The sequence below is a fragment of the Ambystoma mexicanum genome, chromosome 6q, assembly GCF_040938575.1.
Source record: "Ambystoma mexicanum isolate Mex_15411 chromosome 6q, UKY_AmexF1_1, whole genome shotgun sequence".
Lineage (NCBI taxonomy): Eukaryota > Metazoa > Chordata > Amphibia > Caudata > Ambystomatidae > Ambystoma > Ambystoma mexicanum.
In genome coordinates, this window is record NC_090937.1 from 1,375,331,264 (window position 1) to 1,375,358,461 (window position 27,198).

Sequence of the window (27,198 nt, forward strand, 5' to 3'; positions counted from 1 at the left end):
CTGTTCTTTCCTTGGATAGGATCAGTTCTCTTTTGAGAGCGTTAGTCTCCTGGCGGGCTGAGTGCACTTCTGCCCGTAATTCCCCCAAAAGCTGGGCCAGCTGATCTGTCTCGGAAGTCTCCATAGCGCCCGGGTGGGAAATTGTGGGTAGGCTTCGCGTTCTGTCACGCTCACCTGATTCCCACGGAGGCACAGGTCTGGCTTCGAGTGCTGATGCTTCTTCAATGGTGAAGCGCAGGACTCTGAAGATGGACTCACTGGCTCACAGGAATATTCCCCTGTGCGTGAAAAGGGAGTATTACCTACTGACGGAATAATGCTCAAGCCTCCCACTCCCTTCCAACCCTCCACGGTACCCTTCCTCGATTCCCCGTGAAATCTCACCTTAGGGTCAGGAAGGATGAGCTCTCCATCCTGCTTCTGATGCAGGGGTGCGTTGAAACCCAGTTACTTCACTGGATTGAGGTTTGATGGGAGTTCAAATAAACGTGACTATTCAGGTAAGGCGCTGTAAGAGTTCTGTAGCAAGTTTAAAAGTTCAAGCTTAATAATAATGTTCATTGTCTTATTGCAGCAAGCGCTAACGCTTATGTCTTTTTCCCCTTATGGGCTGGGGTTCGGAATGCCGGAGATATGGCGCCGACCCGAAGTGAAACGTGCTGTTCCAGTAAATGACAGGTAAGTTCTGGATGAGCGTTCGGGTAATGTCTTTGCATTCGCTCATTCAATGTCTTTGTCTTTTTTCCCCATAGGGGCCGGGGTCCGGAATGCCAGGAAGCGGCAGGACCCGAAATGAAATGGGAATTACCCAACAGGTAAGTCTTAGAAGGAAACTGAGCTTTTCCTATTCCCTTCCTTCTCTCACCTTGTGTTCTTGTCTTTTTCTCTCTAGGCTCTGGGAAGTGGCTGCGGATCTGGATGATGGCTGCTGAAGATGGAGGTGCCCAGGAAAGGTGAGTGAAATGCAGCGATCGAAGCGAAATGCTTTTAAAATGATGTCTTCCCTTTCAGGATTGTCGGTGTGATGTCTCCGTGATGTTGCTTTAGCAGGTAAGGTCTTCTTTCTCTCCAATTCTCTCTTAGCAGGTGACCCAGGATGCTGACAGGCGTGGCTGAAGTCCAGAAGCAGGAGCTGACACGGTGAGCGTCCAGCTGCGAGGAGCAGAACAACGCGAAGCGTGAGTTGCTGATCGGGTGTGGTTTAAATAGCTTTGGAAGAAGTTCCAGGTATGTATCCTTCCACCGATCAGGTATGTATCCTTCCCCGACCACACCCAGGGAAAGTAGTCCCACAGGTAAAGTAGTTCCATTCATGCCTCAAGAGGGCCTGGATGTAGCAGCATGGTCTGCATCAGGTAAGTGCACATTAAAACACTTGAACACATGTCTAGCTTTATGAGCCTGGCGCCTAAGGCGCCAGGACAGGGGTCCAACATGAGCCTGGTGCCTAAGGCGCCAGGACTGTGTCCAAAGGGCCCCAGCTTGGGCCCGCTGGCACTTCCCTGGGGGAAATGATGCCTGCCTCTGGGGTTGCTGGGTCGGACCTGGCTCCTTGGAGGTAGGCATCATGACAGCATCAGAAACAAATATTGACTCAATATATGTCCTCTTGTTCTAGGACTGATTTATACAAAAAAGCAGCGGACACTATCTGTGACACACAATTGATTCCTATTGTGTGCCTATGTAAAAAAGATGATGATACAAGGAGGAAATCTATTTAGCACTTAATGTCTGTCTTCTTCAGCTTCTAAGCACTTGGCCAGGGAGTAAACATGTTGCACAGCATTGTACTGATTCCAAGGCAAGCACAGTTCCCCTGAGCTACCCTTCTGGCATGATGGCCCCAGTGATTATTTTATGAATATCTCCTGTTGCTGAATTGATTCATGATGGACTTCAGCAGAACCCAACCAAGAATGAAGTGAGCCTTTTGTGGTGTTAATACCAGTTTAAGAATCCATTCTGCGTTCATGCCCTCCTCAATGTTCTTGGCCTTCCAATGGCCTATGCCAAAAGAGGCAGACATCTTGGATTCTTTTCTCTCTATACTACTCTGGTTGCTAAAGTGATTTCTTTGTATGGCATATCCCACCGCTTCTATGCTGATGATACCTAGTTCTTCCTTTCTTTCTCTACCTTCTCATCGGACATTCATATTCAGCTGTCTTCATGCTTACCGGCCATCAAATCATGGATGTCCTGCCACTGCTTCACAACACTACAAAAACTGAAGTACTCTTCTTCCCTTTTCTTCTACCATTCCCTCCCATATCCCTCCTTCATTCATTTCATTTCCCCTTCTCAACATTCCATAGTATCTACTGCCCGAAATCTGGGGCTCTACATTCACTCTGCTCTATCATTTAAATATCACATTTTAATCTCATCTTGTGCCTGCCGCTGTCATCTATTCAACATTTCCAAAGTTCGATCTTTCTTAACCTTTGATGCAACAAAGCTACTAATATCTTCACTCATTGTTTCAAGTCTCTTCTATTGTTCCACTACACTTTTCGGTCTCCCAACCTCTCGACCTGCTCCCTTAAAACCTGTTTTCAATGCCTCTATTTGTGCACTCTTCTGTTTGACCTTACGTGACTCTATATCATCTGCTCTTCTGACTCCTGGGTGGCTTTCCTACCACACATAGCTTTCCATCCCTTGTCTTTAAGTCCCTCTGCAGTTTTACCCGAGATTACATCTCCTCACTGGTCTCATTCTATACTCACCCCGCTCTCTTTGTTCTAGCTCTCAGTTTCGTCTTATTGTAGTACCAGCCCACCCGTGCCCAGTCACGCTTTCACACATTTACTCACCTTGCTCCTATGCATTCGAATGCTCTTGCTCTTTCTCTACCCTCTATCACTACTTATTCCTTATTTTGCAAATCATTGAAATCTCATCTGATCCAGAAGGGTTAATCTCAGGCTTCACTTGTAAAGCTCTCATTGTATACGATTGTGCCACTTTTTATATTGTTGCTATATTAAGCGCTTTGGATAAGGCGCTATATAAGTCCCAAATTAATACAAAAACAATTCGCAGACGGACCTAGATATGTCAGCCCAAACTGGAAAGGTTGTAAAAGTTTGTAATTTAAGCTCTTGCAATTTGGCCATTTTCTTCCCTTCCTTCCCAAAGAAGATGATGCAAGTGTTGTTGGTTCTTTAGTTATTAACATCAGTGCTTTCAATTGTTGCAAAATGTGGCTATTCGCCTTATTTTTGGGGAGGTGAGTCATGAATTGGCTTCCTATAAATTGTAGAATTTCATATCATATCATGCACTTGGTCTCCCCTGGCCCCCCTCAATCTGCAGTTGTCCTCCCGGATCCTCCTCCCGCAGAAGCCTGACTGGGCCTGCACCCTTGTAGCCCATCTATTCCCTTCCCTCGCAATACCCCAGATATCTGATTGTGTTAAATTACCTAGCACAGTCATTTTTGTAAAACCTGTCGATCATAGGTTTGAATGTGAACACTTGAGGACTCAGTCTTTTTACCATTCTGAAGTCAATATTAATAATCTCTTATTTTTTATACTGATCTTTATTTGGGATTGTTACTGCTTCTAGCTGTTGTGATAATAGGTGTATTATTACCCACTGTAAGTATATCTGAGTCGAGTTACACTTACTGAGTTAGCTTACGAATTATCGGCTCTCTTATGAGTGATATGACTACTGCTAACAGCCTCATTCAGATGTCTACAGGCAAATAAACACAGCTTAAGCATGTGTGTGGGTTTCTTCCACTTTTGCACATATGGATTGTGCTGAATTGGATTCTACCTTGCAGAAGTACAAGGATGAGTAGAGGTTAAAATGCCCACACTGCCTTCACACTTCTACAAACTAAGAGCCAACACAATCATAAAGGTAAAACAGGCACAGTTAAGAGATATACCTCCTTTGCCTGTTGAGGTAATATGGGCAGAGGGAAGGCTATGCTCTTAAGAGGGGTGTGAATTTGTTCAGTAGTGAAGCAAATCATAACAGTTCAAAATAAAGGGAATGTCAAATAAAGGTTCTATGAAAATAGATAGACTTTCTTAAAACATACCGTATGCAAAAATAACTATAAAGAAAAACCCTACACAAAACCCACCCCTCAGGAGAGCACAGAGAATAAGTAAAGATAGCACAGTGCAGCACTATGAGTAATGAATCAGGGGTGTAAACAAGTAATACCCACAATGTTCTTTAAAAGGATATGGGCCTCATAAGTTTGCTGGTATCCTACCAGTAATTTCAGTGGGATACAGGCAAACTGACCTACCATTTCTGCTGCCTGATATCCTGGAATTACAGGTGGGTGGAAAGGGCGGTAAATCCCCGTTCTATGGATTCCCATAGGACTCAAAGGAGGGGATTGCTGGTATTTCTGACTCTGGTAATACCGTGCTGGAAATATTGGCTGTTTTTTGCTGGTGGGCTGTAACCACCGGGAAGGGTCAATGAGTGTTGCTCCAGAAGATCGAGTACACAGGTGTGGATTGTCGAAACAGTGATCCTGTTGCTCCAATGTGCATTTTGGTGAAACAGCAGTTAGAGGACTATTTCCAGGGTGAGTCCCAGTGCCTCTCCAGTGGTTTTTGTAAGGGTTTATGGTGTCCAGAGGTTGATTCGATCCTAGCAGGTGACGGGCTCAGGAAGGGCAAGATGCAGCGCTGCGCAAGCTCAAGATGTAGTCACTTTTTCAAAGGTTTGGAGGAGCACTGTAAAGCAGCACCAGCGAGATCCCTCAGCATCGGGCACGGCTCCCCGTCAGTTCAACCAGTGTTGAGGTGGCAGAGCAGGTATATATAGCTTATCTGGTCCTCCATATGTTGTGAGACTCACTTCTGTGGCTCGAGGCCAGGATGAGTCCTTTCAGGGTATGCTCTACCAGCCTTGGGAGATTCTGGTGCAGAGTGGCAGGTCGTTGTCTACAGCAAGAATCACTCTCAAAGTGCCCTGGGAGTGGTTAGGGGCCAGACCTCTTCTCTGCCTTTAACTGCTCCTTATTAATCTCACTGGTTGAGGGTTTTGCAAAGTACTACTCTTCCAAAAGAAGTCCAATGAATTCTTAGCAGGTGTTTGTTCCAGAGTGAATCAAATAAGTGGTGTGAGACCCCATCCTGTAAACGTACAAGCCCATAGGTGATTGGACTAAATCTAGCCTGCTTTTGGGGCCCGAGCCCCATTTTTGAAAGAAGTGGACTTTGCCCTTCTGACATCATATCAAAATTACTTTGTGCTAGAGGAAGTGGGCGGACAGGAAGGAGAGGCAGAGGGAAACAATATTGTGGAAATCTCCCTGAACTGTACAGAGCTCTCCCTGTCTACACTAACTCTGCCCCTTCCCTCTTAATAAGATCAAAGACCTTTAGATGTGCAGCACCTATGTGTCAATTGGTGTGCCTTTTGATACCTGTTCCCAGGCCACCTTCCCGTATAGTGGCTGTCCCTGATAGAAGGTGTTACCTGCTACATTCCTGCCAGTCGGGCAAGGTCTGGGGAGAATACACATAACCATTCCACAGTTGAACTCTGCCTACAGGGCTGACACATGTGTCATACAAATTTGATGTGGCTGCAATGATTATAAGCAGTACCATGCCCTAACTCAGGCATGGCTTATCTTTAGAACTTACCCTGCCACCAGCATGGTCTTCTTATAATCATCATAGTTTTGGTACAGGGGTGCAGAGATTTGCTGTCACTACAGCTATCAAAAGGGCAACTGCTGCCTCTGAACTTGTTGTGTGCCACTGGTAGGACAGGTGCAGCAGATCAGGATACTGATGCAGCAGGGCGCAAGTACACACTATGCTTTTGGCATGTATGATATGATATGATATGGCATTTCTAACGCACCTGTAAACAAGTGTTTCTAGGCACGACAAGACAAGGGGGGGAGATAAAACAACAATGGCCTTGTGTCATTCAGATCGCGTAAGTGCAGGGAAGTGGATGGGGAGAAGTGCCAAAGGGGGATGGGTGGATGGAGAAGTCCAGCTTATCAAAGTGCAGCCAGCTAGTTGCTCAGTGCAGGTAAAGGAAAGTGCAGCCAATGGATGGCTATTAAGCGCAGAGAGAGGGGACTGTAGGGCTACAGATACAGACCACAAGTACTGGGGGAGCCAAGAGGCAGTGTGAGGTGCAACTGGACATGCAGGGACCTGGGCCCAAGTTCAGAGGGTGGCCAGGTGACCAGTGTGTGGATCAGATGGGTCATCAGCATGGGAGAGGAAGATAGAAAGCGGAAGCAAAGAGGAAGTTCTCGAGTTGCTTCCGGATCCGGAGGTGGTTTTGCTCAAGTTTGAGAGAGGCAGGGAGGATGTTCCAGAGGGAGGCTCCAGCCGAAGAAAGAGATCTGCCCCCAACTCTCTGCTTGGAAAAGTGACTCTCATAGTGTTGGAGGTGGATGAGCAGAGAGCTCAAGAAGGGAGATGGTTAGGAAGAGGGCGTTGGAGGTAGCGTGATCCCAGGCCTCAGAAAGCCTTGTGGGTGATGCAAAAGGTCTTGAACATGATCCTTGCTGCCACTGAAGCCAGTGAAGAGATTTCAGTGCAGGAGAGATTCGATCCCTGGGCTTGAGGCCAATGACAAGTCTTGTGTTTCTGTTCTAAATAAGTTGTAGAGGACAGAGAGTAGGAGCAGGAAGATTTAGAAAGAGGCTGTTGCAGTAGTCCAGCCTAGAGCGGACCAGAGATCTGGAGACAGTGAGCTTCTGGGGAAAGTGAGGAAAGGAAGAATGCCTCTGAGTAGGTGCAGCTGGTAGATTGACTTCTTAGAGATGTCAGAGATGTGAGGAGAGAAGGAGAGGGTGGAGTCGAAGATGACCCCAAGATTCTTAGCCTCACAGCTGTAGCTTATGAAAGGGGAATCTGATCAGTAGATGATTGTGTCAATGAAGGGTAGATGTGTAATATGCCAGTACTATTTAATGTTATCTATGTTAATTGTGGGTTTCTTTAGTAAAGACTGGACTTGACTTTTCTTTAGTGTATCTGGAAAGATATAGGAGAAGGGAGATCAGATGATAATTTGGAGGACAGAGGTGAGGGCTCCTACAGATATGATTTTAGGATGTCATTGTAAGATGTTCATATACTGTGCATAGACTCAAACTGTGGAAACTGGGAATGTTGGCCAGAGGTCTAGGTGTACGAAAAGTAGTGGAACTATCTTCCCTGCTGGCCTGCCCCCGCTCCCCACAAACCACCATTGCCACGCACCCTGGGATGCGCATTCCAAACCCCCAAACAAACACGCCTGCTGTTTAAAGGAACGTTCAGTGCAGTGCAAGTTTCAACTTCTTCATGCATTTATTTTAAATCGAAACCATTCCAGGAACGGTTCCTTTTTAAAGTAAAAGTATAGGAAGAGTAAAACTTAATTTAAAAAAGTAGAGAAGCACCGCTCCCAACTGCCCCCACCCACTTTGACCACTGTTGTTGGCTCGGTCAATGAAGGCCCAAGCTGGGATTACTCCTTATGTGACTCTTCAGAAGTTTGAGACTACAGCTCCCTTGATCCTGCATCACTGTCTATGCTAGCTTGGCCTGCTGAGAGATGAAGTTAAAAACATATTAAGGCACACATAATGAGTAACCATTAATTGTGCTAATGTATTTCTACTACTTTCACTGGTTCATGGTCGCAAAAATATCCTCACAAAGATACCTTTCGGCACTCTATCAGAAAATAAGTGAATGGATATTTAAAGAGTAGCCTTGACACTGTCTGGACCCAGTGTAGCCATCACGTCAGCCTTCAGATGTTTTGGACTAAAGCTTCCATTATCCTTCATCACTGACTATGCTATTTTAGGCTGATGGGACCTGTAGCCTAAAACATGACACAGGTGACAGGTTGGCCAACCTTGGTCTGGAGCATGGCATTTTTCTTGGCCCTGGTAGGATCTGCACCAGGTTTACCTTCATCTTCTCAAAGGGGAAATTATGCCAGAACATTCCTTTTTGACCAGCCTGTATCTGTGCCCCCCCTGGACCTGTTTCCCTGCTCTACAGATTGCCAAAGCTGTGTTCACAAAGCAATCAACAGAACCTCACAATCTGTGGTACCAACTTGGTGTACCCGCACGGTTGTGGATGATATTTACAAGCACGGTTGCTTCCCGAAGCTAGGTCTGCACTCAATAAATACCCTAATAACAATAATAGCCCATATGTAATCCCAAGCTAAATTACCTCGAGATGCTCTAACCAATCAGAGTGAATACACTCATTGTATGTTTATTTGTTTATTTATCATAGCGATTATGGATTTGAGCGTGCAGCGCCCCTGAAAGCAGAAACCAGCAAATGCTTTGCAGAGTTTTGGTTCGACCCAGAATCTCCACCAGAAGACTGCATGCTGGGCCAGGCCTACACCACCAGCACAGGGTAAGAGGGGCCACCCACTATGGGGCGGCAGGGAAGGTGGGCTGTACGAGAATTAATAATGGCATCTTTGGAAAACCTTTTCTCATTTCGAGAGCCTTTGTGACAAGTAGGTATGTTAATGAGAAAAAGGTATAATTTACACACACTGCTTAGCAAAAACAAAACCTTATTTTAGTATTTCAATGCCTTGCATAATTTCTAAGAGGGACCCCACTCAAGGTCAGTGAGTCAAGTTAATATTTATTAGCACCTTGTATATTTGTATTTATTTGAATAACAAGGGTATCGATTTCAAAAGGAAATGACGTATACAATTACAGATGGTGGAAGCATTGCCACGAAGAGAGCCTGTACAATAGCACAAAGATGTTAACAAGACGTGAGCCAGTTTATACGGGTATGAAAAAGTGGGAGATATATCAGGGACAAACTAAAAGCAACTGAAAAACATACATATAAAGAGTACATTCTGGTTGGCTCAGCCAATCAGGTACGAGGTGTCTGTGCACTTCCCGCGCACTATTGCCCCAACCAGGTTTGCCTGGAAACGTTTGCTCTCACTTGGCTGGCCAAGCAGAAGGCTCAGTGGTGCGGCAAGCCCTTCCCACACAGACCACATTTCTCTCTAACTTCCTGTTCGGGCTCTCACGCTGCCCCATAGAAGCCACCCTCCTGCAGTGCGCCAGCTCGAAAACCATTACTCACCCCACCGTGCTTCCTATGGGGCGTCCACGGTGCATCCATGTTTCCATGGCCGTACACCCCAAATTTGATGCTGCGGTAAGACCCTGGCTGATTTTTTGCTTGGAGGATATTCAGCCATCCCCTGGGTGATAATTGCCTTAGCACCTGGTGTGGGTGTAATTTCTAGTCATTAGTTACCCGAAGCCCTCCTTAAAACACTTGTATCGCTCTGGACAATACATCTGGCTTACGGGCACCTAATGTCCGGGAATCCCACACTTCCTGGGTGCTAAATCCTAATTAGATATGATTTTCTGCTAATCTGAATCATAATTCTAAGCAAAGGGCATCCAAGGCAACCACCCCGGTCATAGAATGGCGCTTAGTTGGCAAAGACAATTTTGCAATCAATGCCTTGTTTAAGATTTTAGCACAAAGAGAAGTGTGTAAGAATGATGTACACTTGTGTATTTGTCTGTTATCTTTTTGTGTGTAGGGTGTGTTAAAGTTTACACTACGGATGTGTTAAGATCTGTAAACTCTTGCATTCATGTCTTTTCTTCTGCATTAAGTCCAAACATCCTTTTTGGATTATAATTGTCCAAAAAACAATGGGAGCATCTTGTAAAACATACAACCCTCAAGGAAAGTGTGTTGACGTTGCTAATTTATGGACTTAAACATTCAGATTTAAGTGTTCCATTGGCGGGTGTTTTATGACCTTCGACGTGTACTCTGACATGGTTTCAAAAATAATGTTGTTTTTTTACTGCCTGTTATTTCATCATTTAGGCGTACAACTTTATGGGTTGCTATACATACATCCAGCAACCTCGGCTATTTTTTTTCTTCTTTTGACCTGTGCATTTAGATGGGCATTTTATCTCGCATCATTGGAGCTGTTTTAGGAGGAGAAGGTTATTCAGTAAATACGTGTTATTTTCCATTTGCCAGAGAGGGAATAGAAACTGTAGACTCCACCGGTTGTCTGACCCTTTGTCCTTCGTTGATGTTGTTTCATGCAGATACAGGAAGGTGGTCTCAAACGTGTGTGAAGGAGGCGTGGACATGTTGCAGAGCTTGGCCCAGCATCAGTGTCCGCTGATTGCCCCGAAAGGGCTGCACATCACCATCAAAGGAGATCCGCTGGCCGTGAAACCCGGAGAGGACATCACCTTCATTGTCAGACAAGAGCAGGTACACCATGCATGCGTAAGTGGATGGCTGAGTAAGTTATGGAAAGGACAAAGGATATGTTTACTGTCCTGTCGTGTACTAGTAGACATCTGCCAGCGTAGCTCATGTCTTGGTCTTTGCTTGTAGTTTATTTGTACTAGATTCCATTTAATTCAGTTGAGGTGACCCAAGACTACAGGTCCCAGAATGCAATTAATAGCTCATCACTGAAGCTTAGTATGTCTGATGGCATGGAGTCATCAGGTAACCTTAGTATTGCCTAATTCTAGCATAGCCTAGTGATGTTGCCTTCTCTGGCACGCTTCAGCAGTTCCAGAAGTCGTTGGTATGGTATTGGTATGGTATTGTTTATTTGTAAAGCGCCTATAAACAAAGCAAGTGTTTCAAAGCGCTCAAGCAGGGAGGGAACAAAGGCAAAAGAAAATATTCACAGCCATTTAATTTCTGAACGATACAAGTCTGCACAGGCAGAGTGAGTTATGGAACAAGTGCATATAATACAATTAACAGTGTAGATAAAAGCAAATAGGTTTGACAACCAATCTGCAGTTTTTCCAAGTGCAATGAGGCGCCACATGCAAGGAGGGGACACAGGGGAAAAACAGATAGATGATCTTCAATTCATGGTACATTCTGATCGTACAAGTGCACAGACAGGTGCAGGAGAACGGAGGGGGACAAGTGCAGGAGAGGGGGACCACATGTGCCCAGTCAGTCAGAAGCTAGGGTAAGTGCTGAGAGATGCCGCTCCCATGGGTCATTGACCGGGTGCAGACTGCGGATGCAAATGCAAAGGCCCGGAGGCAAGTGCGGGAGACTGGTGAGGGTGCCTGAGACCTGTGTGACTCTGAGGTGCACCAGGCAGCTGATCAGCAAGCTGAAGAAGAGGGGAGGAGAGGGAGAGGATAGAGCAGAGCGAAAGCTTAGCAGGGTAGAGGGAGAGATAAGGAGGAGGAGAAGAGGAATATCTTAAAGAGTTTCTGGAACTTGAGATCAGGCTCAAGACGGAGTGCAGCAGGGAGGATATTCCAGAGGGAGGCATCTGCAAAAAATAAAGATCTCCCTGCAAATATCTGCTTGGAGAACCAGCTCAATCACAGAAGTTTGGGGGTAGATGAGTGGAGGGCTCGGGAAGGACACTATTTAGGTAGGCATCGTTGCAGATAGGTAGGTCCCAGGCCCCAGAAAGCCTTGGGACAATGCAGAGGGTCTTGAACTTGATCCTTGCAGCCACAGGGAACCAGTGGAGAGATGTCTGAGTCAGAGAGATGCACTCCCTGGGCTGGAGTCCAAGGATAACCCTCGCAGTTCTGTTCTGTATGAGTTGGAGAGTGCACAGAGCAGAGGCAGCGAGGTTGAGAAAGAGGCTGTTGCAGTAGTCCAACCTTGAGAGAACCAGGGCTCTGGAGACAGTGAGCCACTGGGGGAAGGTGAGAACAGGAAGAGTACCTCTGAGGAGGTGTAGCTGGCAATTGGACTTTTTAGAGATGTCCAAAATGTGAGTGAAGAAGTAGAGAGTGGAGTCGAAGATGACCCCAAGATTTTTTCCCTCACAGGTGGGTGCTGGCGTAGGGCCAAGGGAGGCCGGCCAGAGTGTGAGGGAGAAAGCGGTAGCAGGAGTCCAAATGCGAATGATCTCAGTCTTACTAGCGTTGAGGGGTTGTAGGACAAATGATCGAATCTAAATGGTCGACAGGACAAATGGTCGACACCAAAAGGTCGACAGGTCAAATGATCGCATTTTTTTATTTTTTTTTCACTTTTTTTATTTTTTTTGGGGGGTCCCCCCCAACCTCCTTTGTTTTGATTTAAACCACTTTTTACCCAAAACGAAAACCTAAAAAAATATATATAACTAAAAAATAAATTAGATCATTTGACCTGTCGACCAAATTGTGTCGACCTTTTGACTGTCGACCATGTGTCTGTCGACCATTTGACTAGACACCGCGTTGAGGCAGATGTTGTTTGCAGCACACCATGACTAGATTACGGACAGACAGTCATATATGAGCGAGGTAGAGGAGGTGGCTGAGGGTAGCCTGAAGAAGAGGTGTGCATCATCCGCATAGCACTGGAAGTTAGAGATGAAAGTGGCAATCACATGTGCCAGGGCAGCCATGTAGAGTGATAGTAGAGAGAAAGGAGCCAAGTTCCACCTGGGATGGGCTGTCAGAAAGGAAGGAGGTTAACCATGCCAGTGACTGGCCTGTTATTACCAGGGTGTCAGGGAGACGTGGGATCAGGATGTTGTGGTTTCATCATGTCGAAAACAGAGGAAATGTCAAGAAGAGTGAGGACAGAGGGAGTATTATTGTCAAGATTTGAGAACAGGTCTTCACAGGTGGTCAGAAGAGCAGTTTCTGTGCCTCTGGATGCTTTAAAGCCAGACTAATGGTTGTGGAAGCAACTAGCAGAAACAGTGTGAAAGGTGAGATGAGAGATAGCCATCTTCTCCAGGAAGTTTGCCCGGGAAAGGGGTGTTAGAAATAGGGCGGTAGTTCGCCGGAATGGAGGGGTCGGCAGAGGGTTTCTAAAGCACAGTGTGCATAAGGGAGTGCTTAAGAGAAGTTGGGAACACTCCAGTGGCAAAAGAGATATTGCAGAGATCAACCAAGGCCTCATCAGGTGCAATGGGAGTAAGAGAAGAGAGGAGAAGTGGTTGAGGGGCCAAGGGATACTCCAGTCGTGTTGGTGTAAGATGTGGTGTGGAGGAGAGAGAGGAAAGGATGTCTTGGGTTTTTGCGGTGAAGGATGCAGCCAGGGCCCATCAAAGGTCCTGGGTGGGTTTCACAGAAGAGGTGGCTGCTGCAGGATTGGCCAGTTCCTTATAGACTTTGAAAAGTTTGGCTATGTTGTTTGATGGCGCAGAGATGCAGCTTGAATAAAGACTCTTTCCTTGGTGTAGATGCAGAGTCGTTAGTGCCTCTGAAGGAGGCGGCAGGCCAGTTTGTCAGATGGTCCATCCGACTAATTCCATTTCCGCTCAGCTGCCCAACACTTGCTTTTAAGGGCAGCCAGATCGGAGTCGTACCAAGAGTTGCACTTTTTGGAAGGCTTCAGTCGGACCCTCATGAAAAGGGCAAGAGTATCAAGGGTGTTAGAGAAAGAGAGATTGAAGGTAGCGAGGGCTGTGTCATGGTGGGAGTCAGCCGCAGGAATGGGAGGCGGAGAGTAGGTGGAGGCAAAGGCAGCCGCTGTCACTCTTTTCATGGGTCTGGTGCCTTTGAAGCTGAGTGGCAGCGCCGTGTTCGAGGTACAGTTGCTTACAATGCTTTAGGGTTGATAAGAGGCCTCGCCTTGCAAGCTCTTGCTAGGGTCTGGGCGATTGGACGTGAGTCAGTTAGTGAGCTCCTTAGGCATGGTCATTGATTTCTGTAGGAGGAGAGATAGTAATGATCCCTGGATTAAGAGCGCTGGGGAAGTAATTCTGTTGGGGGGGGAGGGAACATTCAACACAGTGATGATGTCTGGTCCAAGATTGGTGACCGAGTACTTGAGGAATGCTGCTGCCATGCTTTTGTTCTGCCTGCAGGAGTTGAGATTGTATCATTGGTTTCAATGAAGGCTGGGAGTTCCTGCTATATCAAGGGTGGATATATGGATGGCAATGGGCATATTTCCGGGTTGCTGTGCGTAGTGATGCAGATGCCTTTGATTTGTTGTCAAAGACAGTGATAAAGTCAGTGGTGAGTGGTGGTCTATTGCAAGTTTCCAGGCTGTTGAGTTTAAATAATTTGCTCATTTCGTTTGTCACTTTACCACTTCCTTCTGCAAAGCGTGCTTGTCTAGCCCTGAGCACTGCTCTCAGGAATACTCATTTGAATTTTGCAAATTTGCAGCCATGTTTGCACTCGTGAAGCATGGATGCTTTCTATGTGCATCCTGGGTTTTTGTCTTTCATCTTCGGATCTAGTTGTTGAATGTCTTGGATTCAGATGTATGTGTCTTTATTTAATGAGACAACTGTAACAGGATCATCTATTTTCCAGACTTGGCATGTTGGATGGTATTGTAGAGGAGCAGGTAGGGGCTATCCTGCCAGTCCCTGCCGCCTCGCCACCGTACTATTGGAACATTCATAGAAAATTTATAGATGGGACCCCATGTATGGTTCCTATACCACATCGACTGTATGAGAGGCGTCATGCATGCAGACAGCCATATAGAATTGAACCCTCACAATATTCAATGCATCATTGAATATTGTGGATGGACGTTAAATGAAATCTGACAAGGACATAGTGATTTCATGAAGAATATATGTGAACCTATGCTGAAACAATATGAACAAACTAAGTAATGAAGTAACTGAAGCACTAAGGGTAACATGAACCTGAATATTAGGAAATATTAGGAAAATGGACGACGGTTCATGTTGAATGTAACCAAGCTCCCTCAGAAACAGGCCAAAGTTGTAAGAATCAGAAGGCATGAAAAAGACAGCCTCGTGAGCAGACCCGATGATGAGTCAAGGTTGGCCCAGAGACAATATTCTATTTTTAAAGGATACATACAGAGCACAAAGGCAATGCATGGATAAGCTTTGAATGTGAGACATTCTTCTTAGATGAAGGAAGATAAAAACATCTGTGAGAACCAAACTGCTGGTCTATTTAAAGTGTATAAAGTTCATATGAGATAGTGCGAGCAAGTCTCTAGAGATCAAGAGGAGCAACAGCACCTTCCATAATTAAATCAAATAGCTGTAAATGGAAGGCTAAAATGGACAAATGGGTGGCCCATTCACATGTGATCCAGAAGTCAAAAACAAAGACTATTCATTAGAGCTCTAAACTAAGATAGTGGTGTGCTCATAATCCCTTGAATGTTACAGAACAGTGAGCTGCAACACGGTCAACTAGACACAAAAGATGTTGGCTGATGGCCTACTGATGACAAGTGATGGTCTAATTGGGAAAATTGGGAGTAGTCTGGTGGGAATCAACCACCTAAGTTTCGTTTCACGTACATGCTGCTAAGGAGCTGAAAGTCCAAGGTTGGGATAGTATGCAAACCACTCAGTGGGGTTGGGAGACAACCTAACATACAACATTACAAGAGCCAATCCTCTGATGTTTTTTCCATCATAATCAGTACTGTATTCATTTAGAGGTAGTTCAAGGCATGCCCTAAAGACAAGGGGTAGCCAATGAAGCACTAATATTTATATAATTTATAAGTAGATGGGTTTGCTTAACCAATCCCTCCCTTTGACAGGTTTTGTATTTTGCCACTTAGCATGACATCATAGATGACGTACATTGGGGTATAAGACCTCCATGTAATCAAGTTACTGTGTGAGTGTGCAAGCATCCGTCTGATGTCTGCCAGATGTCTCTGCTTTATTAAACTGATAATAAAGTAGATTTCGCCATATTCTTTGAGTCAGTCCGGTTATTTGGATTAAGATCTATTATTGTAATTCCATCTAGCACAAAATACGCTTCAAGGTGCTAGTGCACAGTATAACGATGACAGTTTACAAAGACAACCTCGATGTGAACAGCACAGACTGTGGTCATTACACATATTACAATTCTGGGAACCATACACTCTCAGTAGGCAGGAAGGAGCTGGTGATTTATGAATGCTACCTTCTCTTATGTGCAGAACCAAGTATATTTGCTTTATTGAAGGTGGGACTCCTCATTGGATAACCAGTAGGTCTTCAGTCCTCCTTTTACCAACTGAGCTAATTCCACCTGAGTTAATTGGTATTCCATTCAGCGTCCTTGAAGTGTACTAGGGTTTAGCTGCAGTATTAAGATAGCAATGATTGCAAATGGTTAACATCTTGAGGTCCACATTGCCATCGCTGAATACAACAATTGTCATTTCGGGAATTCTCAGAGGGCAATGGGATACATGTCTCCTCACTGATCAATTTAAGTAAACAAACACATTATATTTATAATGAACTATTGGTTGAAAGGGAAAGCCTATTCATCTAGGAGCATTTTGGAAGTAGAGTGTGAAAATGAGCCTACAGTCAAATCATGCCAGGGACGTCATACATTGAGGCTCCTGGGCTGAGGCTAGCCGCATGTGGCTTTCTGTTTCTGGAGTGGCTGGTTTAGTGATAGCTATAGGCAGTAAGATAGCTCAGGTTGGGTGATATTGTATGTAAATGTGTTCTATATGACGCACTTAAGCGTAAGTGATACATAATAACACATTATTATCGTTTGGCCTTGGACATCTGCTTGCATTCACTAATTTGGTAATATGGACCTATGATCACTGATATAATGATACATATGGTAAGCCTTTCTTCTATGAAATGTATATCACTTTGCAGTGATATCCTGACCATATTTTTCGTGGTGTATTTAGAAACAATGCTATGTGATGCCACTTCCTGTTTTGTCAAGGGGTGAAAGGTCATGTTCCATCACTTCCTGTAATGTAACTTTCTGGTGGGGTCAAATGACATCACTTCCTGTGGTGTCATTAAAGATAAAGGGTCGTGTGATGTCACTTCTGCTACCACAGGCATTATGGTGAAATGACATCCCTGAAACTTGCAATGAAAACATGAAAAAAGCAAGCCTTGTGTTAAACCTACAATAAGAGAAACACTACTGGTCGTGAACAGATGGACCTTCTGAATGGATCGGCGTTTGTGGGCCATCTATATCAACACCCTCGATACAATATGCTTGAGAGCCTGGGCTTGGCTGTTGCTGAGTCTCTGAAAATGTAGTGAATCCGGCTACCCTTCGCAAAAATACGTATCTCCATGTTGCACTCAATTCAGAAAAAGCCTGATGAATTGACCGAGGTGAGGAGAGAAACGTGCTGAAATGCTATGGCATTTGGTTGGGCGTTGTGCAACTGCCACCACTGAGTGCTCCTAATATTCTCTGAACACTCAGGACTTCTGGAAGCCATCGTAATGCTGTGTGTGCAATCACGCATGTGTGCTTACATGAATGAGCACAAGCTGCGATCAAAATAATATCACATTTCATATCGCTCTGCTGTGCTAATAACAGGTATTATGTTTAACTACCCGCAACTCCATGATACTCAATCTATCAGCCGCCTGAAGGACCACGGGTCAGCAAGACCTGACAACATTGAGCCATGTGAGTGCAGGCTGCAGCCACAGTACTGCAGTGAGTGCTGAGCTAGCCACTTTTCTAGGGTCCCCTGAGGGGCTTGAGGTAATGTACCTGCGCGTCTAAAAGTAACCACGTTTGGGGGTAAAGGTTTAGTTTGATATTTGTATTTGTGGGCGGTGCCTCCACCTGCCACTTTTTCCCAGCACCCCTGAGGATAATGAATAATGCTTAGAAGTGGGTAGCAGATGAGGTGGCAGATGAATCCATGTGGATGTGGACACCCGCTCCTGCTCCTGTCCGGAACTTGACTTTTACTTTGGTGTCACTTAAGTCCATTTTACTTAATTGAAGTGGCCAGAGGCTACAAATCCCAGAATGCAATTGGTGAAGAAATACAAACCGAGCAATACGTGGAGTCATTTGGTAACTTTAAATTAAGAAGCGGGTGATCAAGGCATACACCATGCATTGGTACCAGGCTTTCCAGTCCCAGCATGGCAGCGACCTACCCACAGGTGGTTTCGAATGGGTGCTTCTGAATGCAAAGGGGACTATGATGAAGTGTTCATGGGGCATAACACGAAATTAATCTGAAATGATAGGCTGGGGCTGAACCCTCAAGCGGGCTGGATCTATTGTCTATTTGAGTTACACAAGTCTTACCTTGTTTATCCAGAGCAAATTAGGATGATAAACTTTCTAGCATATTAAACATTCCCCCAGTTGGTTAGACGGCCTCGCTCTATGCATCTATATTTAATGATCGCAAATGAAGTGATTAGTCATCTGTGATTGGCCCACTGTGGGCACAGATTCATAACAATTTGTTTCAAGCTATTTCATTGCCACTATCCACTCATTAATGTAAAGAGGCCTCCCGTATTGCTTTCAGCTGTACTCTGCTGGCGCCGCAATTTCTCATTGATGTAGTTTTTCTCTAATTAACAGCAGTTTCCCATTTGGCTGAAGAAATATTTGGCAGGCCAACCAGCAGCAGGACATCTGAGGATGCAGGTTCTCTTGGATGGGAGCGGTGTCTTCCCTGCTGGGTTGTATCCGGGTTGCTGCTGATCTCTGCTCAGCATAGAAGCTGATAAGCATAAGCAGAGCAGGTCCAAGGGCGGGTAGGGAGGGGTGCATAAAGATTTCTTTCCCAGGCACGCCTAGTGATACAGGGGATTATCCGCCAAAGGAAGGATGGCTGCTGGCTGACATCCCTGGAAGAAATAGTCATCCCAGTGACAACTTGCATTCAAAACACCTTATGGTAGGTTTTCAAAATGGAGCGTGTGTAGAAAAAAAAAAACAACAGAGTGCCATGATATCAGTGCGCCTAATTTACCGAAACCGATGAGCAAATGTGTTGGTGCACATTTAATGTATTAGCCCAGGAAAACTAATTTGGCTGAATTCTGAATCGCCTGAATATGGACTGGTTTGGCCAAGTCAAGCTATCCTGAGCTTCATTCCAGGTTCGGGAAAAGAGAGCCATGAATAACAAGATGGGAGGATAGCTCAAATCACCTTAGGAACAGGAAGACTCCATGCACCATGGGTGTGATACCCTGGTCTGGCCCACTCAGTCTTCAATACCCCCACCCCCGCCCTATGGTCGTAAATTGAGTACCATGTTTGGCTCGTAATAGTGACAGCAATTATTCCACCACGTACAATGTGAAGGAGCCCAGCATGTAGCTTGTACAAATCTCTAAATTGTCATTGCTAGTATTATGGCAACCTTGCAAATGAACACAGATGTATTTAGGAGACAGTAAAATTGCTATTCGGAACGTACGAGTTTGGTGATGTTAGGCATTGGGTGTGCTGGCAACTTGGAGTGTTCGACTGTTATTTTGCCTTTGTTGAAGTTATGTGTGCCCGGAGGAATGTTTTAGTAAAAGGTGCATCCTAGAAGTTAGGAAGAGTTTTTGAGGTAGTATGTAGGGAGAAGAATGGTGGGAGACTGTGCTTATGTGAGAAAATGACTACACCATCAGATATAGAGTTGTATTAACAATATCAAGCGGTAATTGTGTAAATGTGAAGAAAGATAACAATACATTCTGTTAATATATGTTGTAGGATTTTCAGGTTCAGAGTTGTAGTCTGCCACAAGGACTTGTAGGACATATCTATTTGATGTTTTAGGGTTATTTTGTGGGAGGGTAAAGGATAGGTGCAGAAAAGGTATATATGAGTTATGTGGCGAAATGGAGTAAGGAGGCTAACAAGTTAGTTGTGTTCTGGTTTATACTATTAACTAAGGTTAGCAACCTCTCTCTACCTGCATCTGGGCGGTGTGGGGGGGGACATGTGTCAAACTAGAATAACTCAGGTGTTCATCAGGATGTAAGTCAACCAAAAACCTGCAAACCGTCCTCTGCCCGTAGCCACCTACTCTATCCCTGCCACTACAAAAGTAAAGCATGAAGTGTTCAATAAAGTTGCTCTTTATACACCAGGGGAATCACTCCCTTCTCCTGCTGAAGTATTGCAGTCTTTGTTTCAACAACAGTCTCTTGAAATAAGGTCTGGTTTACCAATTGTCCGAGGACAAGGAGAATGACTCCTTCTCCTGGTCTGCTTGTAAAAGTTAATTCACTTGGCCTTTGCTGGATCTTCTCATAAGCCTTACACAATTTCTTTAGTTCTTTCCATGAAGTTTTGAATAGCAATGTCCTTAAAACTACTTTTATCTAACTCTTTTAGGGTATCACTATTGTGACGAGGGAGATGACTCGTGAGTACTTCATGACTCTTGGTTCTTTGGGTATCACTAGTGTGATGAGGGAGATGACTTTTGAGTACTTCTTGACTCTTGGTTCCCTAGGTATTACTTCTGTGATGAGGGATATGACTCCTGAGCACATCTCAACTATTGGTTGCCTGGGTATCAATAATGTGACAAGGGATATGACTTCCAAGTACTTCCCGACTCCTGGTTCCCTGGGTATCAATACTGTGATGACAGAGGTGACTTCTGAGTACTTCTTGATTCTTGTTTCTCTGGATATCAATACTGTGAAAAGGGAGATGGCTCCCAAGTACTTCTCAACTCTTGGTTCTCTGGGTATCACTGCTGTGATGAGGGAGATGACTCCTGAGTACTTCTCAACTATTGGTTCCCTGGGTATCAATACTGTGACAAGGGAGATGACTCCCAAGTACTTCCTGACTCTTGGTTCCCTGGGTATCAATACAGTGATGACAGGGGGTACTTATGAGTACTTCTTGATTCTTGTTTCTCTGGATATCAATACTGTGAAAAGGGAGATGGCTCCCAAGTACTTCTCAACTCTTGGTTCTCTGGGTATCACTGCTGTGATGAGGGAGATGACTCCTGAGTACTTCTCAACTATTGGTTCCCTGGGTATCAATACTGTGACAAGGGAGATGACTCCCAAGTACTTCCTGACTCTTGGTTCCCTGGGTATCAATACTGTGATGACAGAGGTGACTTATGAGTACTTCTTGATTCTTGTTTCTCTGGATATCAATACTGTGAAAAGGGAGATGGCTCCCAAGTACTTCTGAACTCTTGGTTCTCTGGGTATCACTACTGTGATGAGGGAGATGACTCTTGAGTACTTCTCGACTCTTGGTTTTCTGGATATCACTACTGTGATGACGAGCACTTCTTAACTCTTGGTGCCCTGGGTATCACTACTGTGATGAGGGAGATGACTCCCGAGCATGTCTTCCCAGTATGACTAGATTGTACAGCTGAGACATGTGTGACCTTACAATAACATACTGTTGTATCCTCTAGAGAGGAAAGGGAAGTAGTTAATGATGTTAAGGTTTCTGGGCGCAAGGGGTTAAGGAGGTTTTTCCCCAGACGGGAGTCCTTGTCTCCATGGGGACAGTCTCTCCCTATAAAGTCCTCCCACTTTTTACCACCCCCAGGGGGACTATCGGGTAGCAGCCTCACGTCCCTAGCCTCAAAGGAAAGGGCTCCCCCTGGGGGAGAAGTGACGAGACCAGGTGAATCATCACAGTTAGTCTTTACCAATTTGCGGTGTAGGATGTTTAGGAATATTTACGAGCGGTGCTTGTTGTGGCATGGATGTCCGGTAAAAGGTGTGACATATAGTTAGAATAGTGCATCATGTGGCAGTGTATGTATTTTGTAAAACAGTGAGAGATGTGTATGTTGAGGCATCATAGTGTAGTGTTAGTATGCAAACTGAGGATGGTGGTAAAAAATGCTCAATAGGAATGTTGCATGTAATTCCTACATATGCAGAAAGCGCATGCCAGGATAGAGAGTGGACATTTCAGGGTGTGTCCACTGGATGTATTGGATGTGATGCATTGCAATAGTGAGAATGGATGTGTAGCCTTGTAGTGGTGTGGTGCAGTGCGCACACATGTTGTGTAATGATGTATTGTAAATGAAGCATCATGGGGATTTCAAGCATATATGGTGTTGGGGTGCATAGCTGTTGACGCACCATAGAAGTACTGTGCATGCCAAGTGGCGTTGAAGTTGTATAGTCATTGGAGGTGTGAGTGCCAAACCATATTATGATGAATGGTTATTGTGGCAACACTGAGGTGTCTGTCAAATTGTGATAGGAGTTATGATGTCAGAAGCATAGCATCACTGCATTGACCCTATGGTTCATGGTGTACTAATAGTGTGCAAGAGATTATAATGGTGACATTGTTTTCAAATCCCTACTTTAGGGTTATTTGGTGTGAGTGCAAGATATTGAATGAAGAGTGTGTGTGTATTTGTGTGAGCGGCTGGCACAGAAAGGAGGTGTGTTGGGTCTGATATTCTATCTCATGTCTGTGCAGCTGAATGCTGAGTGTGGGTGACGTGAGAGTGAGCTCTGTTGTGAGTGTAATGTTTATGTGTAAATGTAGGATGTCCTACCCTATGTGTTCCACTGGAGACAGTTGGACGATGTAGCCTGGGCGGTGGGCACCCTTGGGTTCTTCCCTTATGTACTGGACTTGCTAGATGCAAGCTAATAAAGTAATTCACGCAGGACTTACCTGTGGCTCCAAGGATTCTTGGTTTATAACAGTATGATGTTAAAACAGTCTGACTAGACTACCTGCTGTAGAATAACACCCCATATCCTCGTCAAAGTCGTATATTTTTTGGCTTTAACGTTAGCCTGTGCCGTTAATATTGACTTCGAGTTCACTGCAGGCTTGATGCATTTCCCATATGCCTCCATCATGTCAATGATGGACCATTCAGTATATGGCAGTGTGCAAGTTGTGGATGAAAATATTAAGTATTTAATAACAGGCGAAACATAATTCGCTGAACTCCTGCCTTGGGGAATTTGTTGACAGTGTTTAAACTTTGTCAAGCGCAACATTTTGTAGAATCGGGAAGATCATACTTTTAGACGTCAGAAACCTCCCCTTTTGCACATAATTAGTTGAGTTATATTGTTAATATAAGTTGGCTCATTGTTCATTACTAAGTAATATCATATGGTGTCATTCTTAACACAATGAACTTAATATTACAGGGACAGATATTTAGTAATAAATAATGCACTTCATATATGCAGTTATAACATATTCATTGTACGTATGCATGTGCTATGATTTTTACAATTGGGCATCTTTGAAATAAATGTCAAGGTACCGGAGATCCGAATTATAAACAGTGCCAAACGAAGACAATTGGCCTCATTACGACCCTGGCGCTAATGGGTTAACGGCGCCGTAAAAGGCTATGGCGCTGTTAACCCATTAGCTCCTGATTACGAGGTCCCTCTGCAGGACCTGACCTTAATGGTCCCGCAAAGGGACCTTGGTGCTAAGTACGGTACCGCAATTTGCAGTACCATACTTAGCGCCTTCCCCATTCCCATAGAGCCCTATGGGGCGAAAATGGGAATGGGGAAGGGCCAAGGTTCAATGGGGAATTACTGCCCCGCCAACCGTGGAATGGGGTGGTAATTCCCCATTGAACCATGGTGGACCCATTACAACACCGGCACCAACCATGGTGCTAATAGCGCCATGGTTTAGCGCCGGTGTTGTAATGAGGGCCAATGAGTGTGTTTGTTTACATTTGCACAAATGTGTGCTGTAAAATGAACATTCAAATGCCTCACATTACATTTACATTTTTAAGCGTTGCATTTGGGCTCCCGAAACTGAATTTCTTAAATACACTTAAAATTACACATATACTCCATTATATGCTAGTCTAGTATGTGTAAAATCCTTATTTCTTTCCCTCAAGACCCCTTAAATAATTCAAAAGTGTATCCACGCTAGGCCTGCACTAGTTGTCTGTGTCAGCTGTGCTTAAGGGTAATGTATAATGTACATGATCCGTTTTCCTGGAAGCACAGCACAGAATTAAATCACCAGTTCCTAATACCCAGATAATCCCTCCATAAGGCATGGATGCCCAACCGGTCACATTCAGTTTAGGTTAGGCAACAATGATTTTTAGGGTACCTGTTTCTATCGGTGTGTATGCTTGCCCTTGACTAGCTCACGTGGCTTCTCTCTTAACATCCAATAAAAGCTCAGTTTGTCTTGGACCTACCAGGTTAATCAACGGGTGTCACCCCTAACACAATCCCTCTCCATTCGACAGAGTGTTGTTGACCTGGTGGAGTGTTAGCTCTGTGAGGTGTTGTGTCTGTCGGTAGTTATTTGTGTCTGTTAAATCCAATTTCAACCATGCTACATCCGAAGCCTATTCTGGATTGGACAAGAATTTCCATGTCATCTGTTCATCAATAGTTCACTGTTGTTAATAATTTACTGAGTCTAGCCCATTTTAGGACAGGCTTGTTTCATGATCTAGGCATGTCTTTTACCCGTGTTCTCTAAATGGCTTAACTAACATTGAACACAGACCTTCTCCTGGCCGGTTCCTTGTGTAAGATTGGTATCTGTATTTTGGCACAGATAAAAATGTCAACTAAAGTTAAATGGACATGTCAATGTGTTAGTCATGTCCTTGAACATCGTACAGAGTTTTGTGAAGTAGGTGTGTGTGAACCAGCTCTAGAAAGTTCAACAGGCACATTTGCTGATAATTATTAATGTGGATTTGTATTAGTACACTTGTGTATATTCATGTTATTCTCAAACTTGTCTGCAAAATCGATATCTGAAGCAAGGGTTGTGCTGTAAAGAATAAAACAAAGAAATTAATAAACAATAAAACAAGTCTTAAAGTAGACGCTACATATATTGTTCATTTGGGTAAGTGGGGGGGTGAGCAAGAGTATAGTGGGGTAGCACTAACGAGTTGATCGATGAATTTGTGGTTTGACAGCCTTTGGTTGAAGGTGTTTTTTGAAAAGGTGTATTGATCGTCTATGTAGATCGTTTCTGATCTAGATGCTTCATGAATAAATACATAGACTTCATGTTGTGTCTTCTCAGGGCGACGTTCTGAACACTAAGTACCAAGTCGACCTCGGAGATGGGTTTAAAGCAATTTATGTGAATTTGACATTGACGGGAGAGCCAATCCGACACCGCTACGAGAACCCCGGAGTCTACAGTGTATCCGTTAAGGCTGAAAATGTTGCGGGGCAAGACGAGGCTGTGGTGTTTGTCCAGGTGAACTGTAAGTCAATTGCATATTTTGTACTTACATTTTTCGTTATCCAAGGACATTTAAGGTTATTGAAAGCCTTTAGATGTCAATGTAGGTTTAAGAGCAAAAGTGGTACACCAGCAAGGAATGAGTAGGCTGAATAAAAAGACCATGAGAAAGCTTCAGATACAGGTATAAACAATATGTTCAATGAACAACACAGTCAAGTAGACTATCAAGTGAACATTGGGTAATAGGTCATTAGGTGTACCTGGGTTTTAAAGTCAGGGTGAGTTCTGGGCCGGGGCCTACTGCAACTGGCATGACGCTCCACTGCACCGGCTCGTTCAATGGCATGTCAGAAAGGAAGCAGGGTTCCTGCTTCCTGTCTGCGTACCTCGCGTGAGCCAGAGGCCTGGAGAGAGGAAGGAGCATCGCCCGTGCGGAACAGCTAAGGAAGCCTTTTTTGTGTGTGTAAATATGTATGTGTCAGTGGGTGAGTGTGTGTCTGTTGTGATTGTTTATGAAAGTATATTTTGGGTGTATGTCTGCTTAAGCATGCATACATGTGAATGGTGCATGTATGTATGGCTGATGAGTGTGCCTGTCGTGTAATTGAGAATGCAGTGTGTGTGAATGTGAGGAGGAGTATGGGTGATTAACTAGTGGGTGAATGGGTATGGATGTGTGCGTGTGCGTGTGCGTGTGTGTGTGTGTGTGTGTGTGTTTCCTGGGTCAGTTCCTTTGTGTTGAATGTTGGGTGGGTCACTGTGAACGGTGTATGGATGAGTAACATGCATATGAATGGCTGTCAGTGTGACTGTGAATGTTTGGTTGGGTGGGTGCACTAAAGAATCGCAGGATTCCATCGATTCTCCCTTTCCCTGTGAGGCTAGTAAGGTTAGCCTGCTATGTAACACCCTCCCTAGGGGTAGAGAAAAGCAGGACCACACTAGGAAATAGTCACCCTCCGGGGACAAAGACTCCCAATCTTATGAGAAACTCCATAAGCAATGTATCCCTAATCCTCCATCACTAACATCCTGTGAAGAAAGAGATGAAGAACAAACTAGACTCTGTTATTGTCATTTGAATACACTATTGTTAGTTGTGAAGGAAGACCTATATGGTACTGGGATTAAGAAAACCACTGGAAAAATACAGAGTATGAGCCAGAAAGAGACATACACCAGGAAAGTCCCATGGCAGCGTCATCAAACTTGGAGGCAACGACCTTGAGAATGAGAGAGACCGTGAGTTTCAACTCACCTGGCTGAGGTATGCTGAGAGAAACTTTGACATGCAGCGGCCGATGCTGGAAAGAAGTTAAGTGTAGCTCTCAACTCATGGCATGGGGAAACAGAAGAGAAGCAAGAGACTGTGGAGAATACCAGGCGTCTTGAGCCTGAACAGGAAACAAGTGGTGGTGTGACTGCAGGTAGAGACAGTGGACCTGAATGTCCATTAACAATGCTGATGCCACTCACATTGAGGTATTGTGGAATGAGCTAACTAAAATGAATGGCGAGACCATTCTTAACGCTGCTGAGGCAATGAGAGGGCAACCTGACAAGAGAAGGTCCAAGCCTGATACGAGTCCCGGCAAAGTTGTCCCTGAACAAACCAGGTAACAGAAAATGTGGGAGACCCAGGAGGGTGACCGAAGATCATTATTGGAACATTCATACTCATCCCAGTCAGGATAAGATATTAAGAATACATGGTGAGTGTAAAAATCATCAATGGAACGGTCATACCCGTCCCAGTCAGGATGAAGTATTATGAATACATGAAGTGAGTGAGAATCATCAGTGGAATACGCTTACTCGTCCCAATCGAGACAGTGTCAAGAGTACATGAGAAGAGTGAGAATCATTACTGGAATGCTCATAATAGTTTCAGTCAAGGAAAAGGGTCACAAATACCTAAAGAGGCTGAGAACCATTACTGGAACAATACTACTTTTCCCAGTCAAAACAAAGTGCCAAGCGTATATAAGAAGAGTGAGAACCATTACTGGAATACTCATACGCATCCCAGACAACACAACGTATCTGGAATACCTAAAGAGAGTGAAAGTCATTACTGGAATACTCATACTCCTCCCCAGTCAAGACAAAGCATCAAGAGAATATGAAAAGAGTTAGAATCATTACTTGAAATCTCATACTCATCCCAAATGAGAAAAAGTAACAAGAATACTTAAAGAGAGTGAGAATCATCACTGGAACCTGGAACACTCACACTTGACCCAGTCAAGAAAAAGAATCAAGTCTATATAAGAAGAGTGGGATTCATTACTGGAATGCTCATACTC

General features: G+C 44.5%; 1 protein-coding gene across 3 annotated transcripts in view; it reads left to right on the forward strand.

Annotated features, from left to right (window-relative positions):
* Positions 1-27,198, forward strand: part of SORCS2 (sortilin related VPS10 domain containing receptor 2) — a 2,879,055-nt gene that overhangs the window by 2,691,379 nt on the left and 160,478 nt on the right. For all 3 annotated transcript variants that reach the window (XM_069632008.1, XM_069632006.1, XM_069632007.1), the window contains exons 17-19: positions 8,265-8,393; positions 10,103-10,274; positions 24,725-24,911. In XM_069632008.1, the coding sequence (XP_069488109.1) occupies positions 8,265-8,393; positions 10,103-10,274; positions 24,725-24,911 (488 nt within the window). The remainder of the gene's footprint in view (positions 1-8,264; positions 8,394-10,102; positions 10,275-24,724; positions 24,912-27,198) is intronic.